We start from the raw sequence: 13,114 nt of genomic DNA, 5'->3' as shown, positions 1-13,114 counted from the left end.
ACGAGCACACACTCTTTCTCTCTCCACACTGCAGCCTATGCAGTCCTAACTCCTCCAGTCATCCTGGCTGGTGAGACGCTCACACTCAGTCTGAGAAGCCCGTGTGTGTATGTTGGTTACAGAGAGGAGGAGGGAGGACAGAGGGAGGGGGAAAGTGTGTGTGTGTGGGTGTGTGTCTGTGTGTGTGTGTGAGCATGTTTTAGGAAGTCTCAAGATGAGAGCTCTGACTGAGCAGTGCTCCTGCAGTGCAGCTGACGTTCTCTTGTATTTCAGATTCTACACGAGCAGCTTCCAAACTTTTCCAAGGGTCATAATGTGGAATATAAATGCTGAATTTCCCGTGTATCATCTGTGAGTAATTCAGCAAACAAACACAGAAAGCTGCCCCAATTTTAAGGTGTCTTCAAGATGGCATATACAAATGCCTGCGTGCATGCAGCTCAACAAACATTTATTCAGTGACACTGTCCTCACTTTGGTGCAAGCCCAGCTGTATACACACCAGTGGAGAGTGCATCTTGTTTACTGGGGAGTGGTCTGACGTTTCTTCCCATTCCATGGTCCCACAGTGGTTTCTTCTGAAGAACTTGTTTCAGAAAAGAGGAGCCTTTTTCCTCCTGTGTGTAATATACAAATATAAAAATGTCCACTGTGTATGATAAATCATAGGTAAAGCTGTTAAACTGTGGTTATGGATGTGAGGCATTCATGGTTTCAGTAAATTACAGCGTCTGCTGGGCTTTTACAAACTGAGGAATTCTGACATATACATTCCTGAGCTCAATCATGCAATCACTGAGCTCCTTATTGACTTCTCACAACCTGCTTAATTAGCTGACATAAGTTATTGATTTATGAAGAGAGATTCCAACGCGTGGTTGTCATGCAAGCCGTGAAAATGAAAATAAAGCAATTATATCGTTAATTATATACAAAATACAAAATGAGAAGGTTGGGAAACATGTCAGCGAAGACGATGAAGGATAGACAGGACAAACAAAACAAGTAAAATATATGTAGGTATATTGACAAAGGGAATATTCACCACCAAAAGACGATTTTCCTATCTATAATACGCTGAAATGCCACCATGCAGGCTTCAATTTATATTATCACCACAAGTCTTAACATATCCCTGGTGTGTGTGTGTCAGCTACATCCCCAGCTAATGTCCTCATTAGTAATAAGGAAGGAAATTCCAATCTACGTGGGAGGCGGCTGATGTGTCAACAAGTATTACCTCCCCAAAATGGAATCATCATGATGAGAATTAGTTTATTTACAATTCAGTGTGTGTGAATAGGTGCATATCTGACAGGGGTAGTGTGTGTGTGTGTGTGTGTGTGTGTGTGTGTGTGTGTGTGCTGTGATATGACTCTGGAAGAGGGCTAAGGTGATGGAGGAGTTTCACTGCCATGGTGTTGAATGTGGAGGAGGTGATGTCAACAAACCAGATCCTGGCTTGATTGTTGAGGTGTTAGAGGGTGAAGTGCAGGGTCAGGCTGAACACATTACCTATTGATCTGTTTGATGTATAGGCAGACTGTAAGCAGTGAGGCACGACTGAGCTCACTGTCACATTTGGAGCCCCCATTAGCATCTGTCAAATGATTGATTTGACAGATGACGAATGTTTCAAAGAGGCAGCAGTGGAACATGAATCTTTCCAAAGCTTCAAACTAAAAGCAAAGAGCATGATCAGATTTTCAAGTATAACTGGCTCTCTACTGCAGGCCTGCAGTGATCTGGGATCTTACAGGACACATTGCATTGATGGCATACTTGCAGCTGCAGCGATCCAATGCGTGACATTTTTGTTGCAGCCATAGACTGTATAAAACAATGGGTGTAGTCTCCGTCACATCACCCGTAAGTTTCTGAAGAGGCACTGTGTAGCTCAGCAAATCCAAAAATGGAGCATGGGTGGAGCTGAGGTGGGCCGAATGAAGCCCGGTTGCTGAGCTAGCAGCTAGCTGTCACTCAAAGCAACCCATAATTATGCATAACTGAATATAATTTAAGCAAGTGAGTTATTTAAAAATTCAGTTGTCATAAACTGGAAAATTAGCACTGACCAAAACATTCATTCATTTCTGCTATAAAGCTGGGCATTTTTATATGGGGGTCTATGGGGAATGACTCACTCAATGGCCTCATGTGGCCATTTGAGGAACCACAGTTTCCAACACTAATCTTAATTTTTCACCTGTGGATGTGTGTTTTAGATCTGAAAGTATCCAGTTTTTCATGAGAAAAATAAGGATCAATCAGCAAAAACTTGGAAAAAAAACTCAGACCTGTCAGATTTGTCTTGGGATCCTATTGGGGGTGTTGACCCCAAGGTTGGGACCAATAATCCCAGTGATCCTGGCACGTACTCAGACCCATATCCTTGTCTTCTGCAGCCATTATGAGACTTGTGTAAATGTAACGCATTGGATAGCACTGGTTATTTTGCCGTGTAAGTGTGAATTTGTCGCTACAGCACAGCAAAAATTTATCAACTTTTCATTCTGACCTTGGTACAACTGCTGTGACTTGGAAGGACACATTTTGCTCCAGGGTCCTCTTTCTTACTCTTTGTCACCCTGCACGAAAAGTCGTTATAAAATTGAATGGCATGTCATTAAAAGAGTCCATTTTTTTTAAGTAGCTTTCTTTATTTGCAGCTGTGCAAAGATATTTATATTCAACAGTGACAATATAGTAAAATCCATTCCTCCCAATGAAATCTAATCTCCACACAGTGATTTTTCCAGGTGTTATGAAAAAGCTTATTAGATTAAACAAAGATGAAATGAAATGTTGAGACTAAACAACAGTCGACTCTGAGCCATCTGTCCTCAGCCATCCTTCAGCATGTTTTATTATATTTGCAGGACGTGGAATGCCGAACATGAAACACTGTGACCTTGTGACGTAAGAACTGGCCATCTGTAAACAAACTGGAGCAGCATTTACTCCCCTGAGATACTGTGGGGGACCTTATCTGATAGGAGATAACTCACAAGATTAGAATGGATGAATCCTCGCGGAGGAAGCCTCTGGGAATTGAAATGTTCACAATGGGTTTGCTGTTCTCATGGCCTTGCAGTCAGAGGTTTTGGACAGTTGGTGACTTCTGGAGAGATAATGAAAATCTTTGGAGGCCTGCAGCAGACAGACAAGAAGGCTTCCTCAGTGGACCTAGAACTCGTTTACTCTGATTTTAGGCCTTCTTATATTGCTATATTAATATGTGATAGTCACTTTTGCCTCCTACTGCTCTCTGCTTATGGCTCTAGTTAAATATTCTATATATATTTCTCAGTTCTAGTGTGTGTCATGGCATGAATAGTTATATCATGAATGAAAGAAATCAGGAATAGCTGAACAAAGTCAGAGTCATCGTCTCTTAGTCCCTACAGTAAGTCGTGCATGACCTTTCTTGGCAGGTGTCTGGTTATGGCTCCTTGATTTCCTATTTCCATTTTTGTTTAAATGTACTGAATGTCAATGAAAAAGGAAGTGAAAAGTGTTGTGCTCTTGACTCCAAGTGTAATCAGGTGCGTGTATCCAAGGAGAACAGTCCCACCTCACAGAAAAAGGACCCGCAGCTCTTCACTGTCTTTTTGAATCAATACTTTGACATTAACACAGGATCACATGACTCCTTGCATAAAAGGCTGCTTGTGGTGATGAACCCACAGATACTTATCACCTGATGTTGCAGTATCCCTGTGGGAGCTTCTTTCAGCGGAGGGTTTTGGTTTTGAATGTCCAAAACTTAACTCTTTTGGTCCACTCTCACAGCTCTCATCAGCAGTAAAACCCCACTGTACACAACCTGCTCAGCACCAAAGAGCAGAAAGTCTTTAGCAGCAAAAAAAACCCCAGACATCTCCCTCAGGAGGAGACAAAACCAGAACTAAATACTAGAGTCATCATCAATGATAATAATTCCCCATGTGTGAATAAGCAGCTGTTTCCAAACAAGTTAAATTAGGTGATACTGTATGTCAATGTGATGTTTATAGCTTGTTTCTGATGCCCCCAAGTGGTAAAAATCTGTTATCGCAGGTTTATCCAAAAGGTGACTGTGAAAAAAGAAGTTTTTAATCAGAACATCACAACTCAAAATACTGAAAGTTGGAGAAACCCTAATGGTCGAGGGGTTGAAAGCGCCAACCATCATTGCAGTAACCCAGCTATGCGTTTTAGGTAAGAGAAGAGAGGTCATTAACATCCATGAGTAACACTGCTGATGCTAATTACAAGAGTCTGTGTGAGGGAGTTTGTTATGTTGTTGTTTGTCAAGATCAAGCTCAGCCCCTCCTCTGTCTCCTGACCTCAACGGAGACAGAAACATATAGTAGAAAGGTCACCTCTCCCTCTCTTAACTTGCTGACAGTTGTTTTGAAAGGTCAACGCAAACACTCAGACCCAAGCCAGGACAACTTGTCCTTCGTCCTGCCTGCGTGAAACTGAAAAATCCAAATAACCACGACTACAGCAAACTGCAAACATCTCTTTACCTCTATGACACCAATACAATGTCACATGGATTATCTGTAGATGGCTATGTGTCAGCTTGGTTCTTTAGTTTCAGTCCTTATCAATAATCTATTCTTTTTTTCTGCAATAGCTTAATTGAGAAATTGTGTAAACTTCCCTCCACACTGGAGATCATATTCTTTTTCTTTGTGCAATATTGCTCTCTGGTGGTGACTTCTAAAACCTCTGGATTAGCTTTTTTTAAATACTATAACCTTTTTTTTTTATACCTATTTATCTTTGAATTTCTTCAGCACACACATTAATGCTCATAACTTCAATATTTTATTGAAAGAAACTATTTGTATGATGATGTATGGCACCATTACAGTAGCCTGTAATTAACACTTGGTCAATGCTATAACAGTCTTATCAGAGTTATTACAAATAGACAGACCTAAATAAGATAATCAAAGTGAAATCTCATTTTGCAGTATTTGCCAGCTTCAAGACAAACTGAATGGCAAAGAAATGCAAAATAACTGCATGATACAATACCATCAGGGAGCCACCAGAGGTCTATGTGTCACAGCAGAAAGACTGCTCAAACATGATTTTTATGGCTTTTTTAAAACCTTTTCTGGATGAAATGACTGTTTTACAATTTTTTTAGTTTGCGTTGTTTGCAGCTTTTAAGTGAACTTCACAGTACGTTCCAACGGTCTCTGCCTCCTCTTCGCACCTTAAACAATAAAAGCAGGATTTGCTTTTGCACTGCAGCATCATGATGTACAGAACAAACACAAGAGTGTCTCCACTGTGACTTAGTGTACTGACATCATGCAGAGTGATGCGATGAGTTTATTGCCTCTACCGCATTGTGCAGTGTGTTGTCCGCCCCTATGTTGTGTCGTGTGTTTGACACCCTACATTTCCTGATATGACCGACTTCCTCATATGAATTGTGTGTGAATTTAAACTGATCCTGGTCTGATTTACTTTAATTAATGAGCCTTTTAAGAGTCTGTTTTGCAATTTGACACAAATAAAGGTCAACAAATGTACTTAAATGACTTTAATATGTATCTAAATGTGCTATATTTTACTCTTCTATTATAATTAACCCTTATGATACCTTTTGCTGATTGTCACAGCTTTCAAGATGATAAAAACGTCTTAACATCTTAATAGATTTGTTCTCAGTAGAGTCAGAAATCATAATTATTATTATCATAATCAAAATTGTAATTCTCAAACACTTTTTTATTGTCTCAGTATTTCTCTGATGGGGATCTTTAAGCCAAACACAGTGTCCTAATTAAACATTATAGAACCAATCACACTTAAAGTAGTACAATTACACTAAGACACTGACACTTCTGTTAAACTTCGATCTACTTTTGACTGGCCACGAAAACTAAAATTATCACTGTCCGTAAGTCTGAGGTGTGGTAATAAACCTGTTGATCCTCCTCACGTCACACTTAGCAGAAAAAGTCCCTCCAGGGGTCAGAGATCTGTCAGGTCGCCGGGGTCAAGGCTCCAGGCGCTTGTTGTGTCAGTTTACTGCGAGACGTTTCTGGGAACTGAAAGAAAAAAGGGAGGTCTAACCCTGCATTAAAAGAGCCAAAGGATCAATTAATCAGACCGGATCCCATTTTAAATCAAGCAATATGACACAGCCTGCGAGTTCAAGTGCTTCTCTCACAAGCCTCCGTTTGGGTAACTGCTATCAGCGTAATCAATCTCATCACTTGATTTCCTTGTTCACCGTGTTTACGTGTTGTCTCCAATAAGCCTTGTCATTCTACAGCTACAATAAACAACCTGTCGAGGCAGGGCCAAACTGTAAATACCAGAACATCTATTTGCAGTAAATCAGTGTTATTTACTACTGCGTTCACGCACCTTTGTTTCTGTGGAGGCGGCAGTGACGTGTTTCGGGGAGTCAGATAAAGGGTATTTCTCACCAACGCTTTCCTGTTATTTTCCAGGGTCCTTTGTTTGGTTGCGAGACCTCGGCCTGTCGGTTCTCAGGGGAACGAGAGGAACATTCGAGCCTGAGCACTTATGAAGAGTCCAGCCCTTCACACACAGACTGCTCCTATACCTGCCTGAATCACTGTGTGTGCGTGTGTGTGTGTGTGTGTGTGTGTGTGTGTGTGTGTGTGTGTCACCTTATCATACAAAGCTGTGTAAAGCAGGAAATGAATTCCACCATACATTACTGCTCTGGTTTTACTTCATAATTAGCGTAAAACGAGAAGAAGAATTAATTCAGAGTCTGATGCTGCAGCTGCAATTTCGTAGTTTTAAAGTAAAAAATGTGCTGCTGCCTTCCTTGTAACATTTTTATTTTTTATTTCCCATTTTTTTGCGAAAGATATGACATAGTTAGAGAATAACACTTACTCCCTCGTATTTATCTGATTTCTAAGTACATAAAAGTTTACTCTGTGAGGACAGCAGGGCTTTCATTCATGTAATAAGTGAATAAAGCAGACAGGAAGTGTCCTCTTCTAAGGGCGGTTGTGTGTCACTTATAAAGTCCAAGCTTTAGGAGTGTCTCTTGAAAAAAAAAAAAAAAAAATCCTTGCTTTTAAATTCCTGTCCTGGGCAGACACAACAACAACAGGAAGAAGGGCCATTTTCACAGGTGTCAGGAAGCACAGGAAATAAACAAGCTGAATACTGGAAAACATTTTTTTTGTACCCGTAAGAGTCAGAGGTGAGGCTCATAAGAGATATTTTTAGCTGGGGGACAGGATTATTTTTCAGTTTTGCGCCAAAATGTTTGATATGATTCTGATCTCCATGAGACGTTCTGCACTTTAGGACTCGAGAGAAAAAGCGTCTTCCTGTAATCAGGGGTCATTCGTCACGTTTGAGCATGAACGACCTGAGCTTTGATTCTAAAAAAAAAAAAGAAAACTAAAAATTCAACATCACAAAGACAATGAATGCTTAATTGATTCATTTCCTGCATTTATCACAGACCATTGCATGTGAGCAGATTATATTTATTCTAAATGTTTACCAACTTTTCTATTCACAAAATATATTCTAGAAAATGTATCACGTAAATGCATCTGTGATTAATATATTTATGGTGATACAATATTATTTGGTAATGAACATATTTACATTGAGAAGAATCCTATGAGGGGAAACTTATTCTGTATTTCAAAGGCAACCTGTGGGAAATAATCAAGGAATTTGAGATTTTTTTGCTGGCACATGTTTTAGTCTGCTCGCTCAGGAAAATTATTCATATCAGCTCAGTTTCCCTCCAGGAAGGAAATTATATCATATGCATTTCTCAGGAAGGTCCTGCAACATCTCAGAATCTGAAGTCCCATCTGCGACCGAGCTAATCTGAGAAGCTCCTCCACACAGACTCTCCCATCAGTGACAGCGTCTCTTATAAAGCCAGTAAACATCGTCTTTGCTCTTCAGTTCCTCTCGTGCTATAAGTGGTAAAAGTATTTTTCCATGACCGAGAAATGTTTTCTGCATGGGAACAAAGAATATTTTCCCATTTGTGGAAGTCGAGAAAGTAGGCCGTTCCACGACACAAGAGTCAAGGGTGCCCGAAAAATTCTCAGCATTTTCTGCTCCTGCGTTTGGATTTATCGCGTCGTCTCATCATGGGAAACAGGAATTCCTCCGACTCGAGAAGACATACTTCTCTCCAGACTTCTTAGCGCTGATGTGCCGTTCAGAGAAGCCTTTTCCACCTTCCATAAATTAATACCATTAATGTCACCCTGAGAATAGCAACGTCTCATCTTTTTTTTTTTTTTTTTTTTTCCACAGAACTCCTATACAAAATCTAAATGACCTCAGTTTCTATATGAAGTGCATGTCAGGGATCCTCTTCAGGCTGCAGGGCTCTGTCTCAGAGTCAGCCAGCATTTGGATGGTGTGAATCAACACAACACACCAATCTATGGGATGTTTCAGTGAGAACATTTCTTCCAGCACAGACGTCACATTCAATCAGCAGCTGCCTCAGCCTTCACTTTCTCACTTCACTCTCCTGATATATGAATTCACGCTCCGGTACTGATGATATTATATTGTGAATTATGCTGTTTATAAAGCATGTGACTGGGCCTATAGAGCAAAGCAAAACATATCAAAGGACTAAAAACACTCAGAACGTAAGATAAAATATTATCATAAGATGAAAAATGTTGTCTTTAGAGATGTCTGAAGAAACTCCAGCGAGGACACAACCTCAGGTTAATGGAAGATCTCACATAATATTAAAGTGAAGGAAACAACCAAGACAATGCTGCTTCTGTGCCCATGAAAACTCCTTTTCTGTTTTTGCTGATTCAATGGACTTTACTTTTTCCATATCTGATCATTTAATCATTATTTGTCTTTCCTCTTAGGTTATGTTTGTGTTTATTATGTGTCTTAATATTATTAATTGACCTGAACACCCAAACCTGACTGATTTTCATCATGTAAAGCTTGTGGTTAAATGTTAAAATGGACTTGCTCCTCAGCCTCTCTGCAAACACACAAAGAGACCACAGAGCTGCAGTCGATCCGCCGGAGCAGCTTCAAGTGGCAACTACATAAAATTCCATTCTGCTAAACCTCTTTTACTGTTTTTCCTGTCAAAGGAGCAAAGCTGTGGAGCTCGCCTCACGAAAACTGCTGCAAACTTTAGCACGTTTAAGAGAGCTACCAAATCATGGTGAATTCAGCCACAAACCTGCCCTCATGTGTAGTCTTCAGATTAAATATTCTTTATTCTTTAAATTCTGTTGCATCTTGCTGTATTTAGTGAACTTTCCTTTTTACCTCATAATATCTTAATTTCATAGAAGCAAGTAGCATCTGCTATAAGCACAGCTTGCATTAGATCGCTGTTTTCAGTTTGTCTATGCATTCTGTATCTGTCCCGTTCAAATAAACCATAAATAAATGACTAAATGGCATTTATGGATATCACCTACTGTATAGTCCACTTATTGAAATTCCATCAATTTCAGCATGCAACTGCCTGGCTTTGATTACTGCATAATAAAACCACAACAACAGCTTTTCAAGGTTTTAGATGCTGCAATTACTGTACCAAATGATGCATTTGCAGTTAAGTTAGCAGATAAATCAGACAATGAAATCAAATGACAACAGTCAGTGATAACTTTGGTTTAATTGTAAGAGCATTTTTTACATTGGCTGGTGTCATATACATGATATTTTCCATGTCCTCCTTTCATCTATACAGTACAAATAAAATATAATTACAGAAAACTTCAAAATACTTAGTGAACTACGATGAATCAATGAAAAATATTGCTGTATCCAATTTGAAAATAAATGCAAGGTCCCTTCTCGTGACATTAACTCTCATTTTCTCAACAATAACGTATGAAGGCACGCTAAACGAGAGAATCAGATCTACACTGAAGCCAATGGGAGCAGAATGGATCTTTTTATTAATTAGATAAAGAGAGATCGAGAATTTGAAGAGAATGACACAGTCTGCATATTTCATTAGAAAAGATGACGCTGTCAAACGAGGACCGAATGAAACTTCCAAACGCTGTAAAAAAGTTCTTCATCGTTTAACATAATAAAATATATCTTTCAGTTCATTTATAAGTTAATGCTACATTTACACTGAATAGATTCAGCCTTGTCAGCACTTGTCAGCGAGGGCTGAGCCGCTTTGGAGCGGTGGATCTGTCTGTGTGTTGATCTGTGCTCTGGGCAGTGCTGACCTCTCCTGAGCCCACCTCTCCCCCTGAAAACACAAGTGAAAGAATTAATCAGCCTGTCAGTTCATGCAGCTGTGCAACCTCACAAATGACAAGTCTTTTCAGAACTTAATCTGGTCCCTCTGGGTAGACATTTAACTGCTACTAGCACATCTTTCTCTGCACAAGTCTCACTATTTTTTTTACCTGTTTGTGGCTCAGTCTTGAGCTTGCTGGCGATTTTGGCAAAGAATTTGAGGGTGAGACACGCTCCTGTCTCCCTGTCACATATGCCTCCTTTGCAGTTGCATGTCTTGCGGCACTCAACTCCATAGGTTCCATACAGGCAGTCTGTAAAGGTAGAAAACATTATTTTAGAGTAGTCTGCTTTGTTAGGCCCCCATTCACAGTCCACATAATGACAATCAGTGATCAAGAGAAATAGGCCATATGCATATAAACTGCAAATGGATAGTTGGAGGAGCTTTTGAATGTTCAAAGTCCAAGCCTCTAATGGACTAATCATCAAGTTACATCATATTTAATGTAGTGACGCACAAGTCTGCAAATGCCCCTCTCTAACAGTTGGATATATGGTGATAATTCAATAAACAGAGCCCAAAAGACTGTAATAACAGAACGGGATACTGCATTTGGTGCAGCAGGGCATCACACCATCCAAATGCAGCATACAGGCAGAAATGGCACACCGGGCACATTGAAATGATGAATGTGAACATACCCTTGCAGATCCCATATTCGTCTCCGTAATCGTCTTCATCCTTGTAGAACTCGCAGAATAATCCCGGTCCGCACTTCACCCCGTGCATCCCCGACACTGTGCGGTAACAGTGCTCCCCTCTGCCGGCTGCACAGACCTGGCAACAGCCGCAGTCATCCAGGACGGTCCGTGTGCACCGCTGCGTCCCGCCACACCGCTCCGCGCTGCATCTGTCCGGGCAGTTCACCGCGTACTTGACATTGGCGCCCCACGCCTCAGCATCTTGCACTAGAAGTGAAGACAAGACTGTGATGAGGAGAAAAGACATCACTGGATGCGGTCGGGGAGCCTGGGGAAGGCTGCGGGTCTTCTTCTTGGATGAGCGGTCTCGGGGAGAGACAGAGACGCGGACCACCTCTGGGAGACTTGAGTGGAGTGACCTATGGTTCATCAGGTTGCATGGTTATCAGCAATGAACAACTTTGTTTTGCACATGACTTGCTCTCGTCAATTTCCTCATTCCGGTGTTGTCGTCCTTTTTTTTGTCAGTCAGGCCCCTTTTTAGAAATCCGGCTTGGAAGTGGGATTTACTCTGGACCGCCATCCAGGAATTGAAATTCGTGTGACCTGATGTCATAAGTTATCTTTGGTTTGTTTTCGTGTTAGTCAGTGACGGAACCCCTAGAGCTCAGATTGCATCAGGTTTGTCGTGACTGGCTCAGCTCTGAAGGATTTTCACCCACAACATCCTACGACTGGAAATCTGATTGAACATAATAAAAAATAAATCAGCTTCAGTTAAGTCTCACATGAAAATGAATGATGTGACTTTCTTAAATTAAGGTTGCGTAAAGTTTAAGAGTGGAAATGAAATGAATGTTTATTTAACAAAACATCTGTAGTCTCTAGGGTCACAGACTAACAGAAGCAAAGAGGAGAGGAAAGAACTGGCAGTTATGGATGACATGGGCAGACACTTGCAGGTCAAAAAGCCTGTTTTATAACAGTTTACTGAGATGTAAACTAATCTTTTACCATCTGATTTAACGTTATTTAACAAGAGGGACGTGACAGTGGTGGGCTCAGGCTGTCTGAGGGACAGTGGTGGAAAACGCTCCAGAGGTCTGCATCACATTTTTTGCCACTGGAGGTGTATCCTAGAATGAATTTAATTCTGTTTTCCTCACTGGAAAGGCACCATAAAAGGTACTTTATTGTGTTTTTTCTAGAGGACAGACATCATAGAAGGTACTTTATGAAGTTTTCTCCACTGGAATGGCACCATAGAGGGTATTTCATCATGTTTTTTTCCACTGGAAGGGCTCCCTAGAAGGTATATTATCCCATTTTTTCCACTGGAGCAGATAGAAGGTGCACTGCTGTGTTTTCTCCAGTTGAACAGCAGGCTGTAGAGGACACTTTTCGTGTTGTTTTTTTTTTTTTTTTATTCCACTGGTAGGGCACCCTAGCCCTTTATTGTATTTTTTTAACTACCTAAAAATAAAAAAAAATGCCATCAAATATAACAAGTAACAGCAGTTTAAACCATTATTTGAATCTTGAGTGTTTTACGTTTTTGAGAAGAATCTGTCTCGTGGTTACGTTGATTCAGTTTTTCATTTTTCTTATTTTTTAAAATGTTGTAACTGATAAAGCTTGATTACAAATTTATGGTGCTTTAAAGGGGCAGTTATGGTGTTGCAAAAGTTTGAGGACCAACAAGATTAAAAAGAAAATAGACAAAGTTGAAGCAGTAGAGACTAAAATATCCTTACATTTAGTCCTTACTATGGATACACTGGATCCTACATTTCCCATAATGCAACATTATCAAGGCTGGACTTAATAAAGCTCCCTTCAAAGCCATAGAGGACTTTGTAAAATGAATGGACTGGCGCGTTAATTTGCTCTTGTTTTATTTTATTTATTCTCTGCAGTGTAAGGCTGCTGCTTTAACATTTATAATAATAAAAAACACGCTTTTATGTTAATCTGTGGCTCATCCACAGGCTTACATTGATGTAAAAAATGAAACACACACTGGAATGTGTCAAGCAGGCGTGTGGTCTGGATGGCAAAAGAGAAGAAAAATAGAAAATTAGTTAAAAAAAAAAAAATGATTACGATGACGATGGTGTTGATAACGACGATGATATTGTTGATGGTGATGATGAGAGTCCCCACTCCGAGACACAGGATG

General features: G+C 40.2%; 1 protein-coding gene across 1 annotated transcript; it reads right to left on the bottom strand.

Moving 5' to 3' along the window:
* Positions 1–9,622: 9,622 nt before the first annotated feature.
* esm1 (endothelial cell-specific molecule 1) lies at positions 9,623–11,538 on the bottom strand. The gene is made up of 3 exons (XM_076758379.1): positions 10,936–11,538; positions 10,401–10,544; positions 9,623–10,240 (listed from the first exon to the last, which is right to left on the bottom strand). The coding sequence occupies exons 1-3, from the start codon at positions 11,363–11,365 to the stop codon at positions 10,146–10,148; spliced, it is 669 nt and encodes a 222-aa protein (XP_076614494.1). The 5' UTR covers positions 11,366–11,538; the 3' UTR covers positions 9,623–10,145.
* Between the last annotated feature and the right edge of the window lie 1,576 nt (positions 11,539–13,114).

The sequence above is a fragment of the Chaetodon auriga genome, chromosome 19, assembly GCF_051107435.1.
Source record: "Chaetodon auriga isolate fChaAug3 chromosome 19, fChaAug3.hap1, whole genome shotgun sequence".
Classification (NCBI taxonomy): Eukaryota; Metazoa; Chordata; class Actinopteri; order Chaetodontiformes; family Chaetodontidae; genus Chaetodon; species Chaetodon auriga.
The sequence above is the reverse complement of the archived record's forward strand: the minus strand, read 5'-3'. Positions and strand labels throughout refer to the sequence as shown.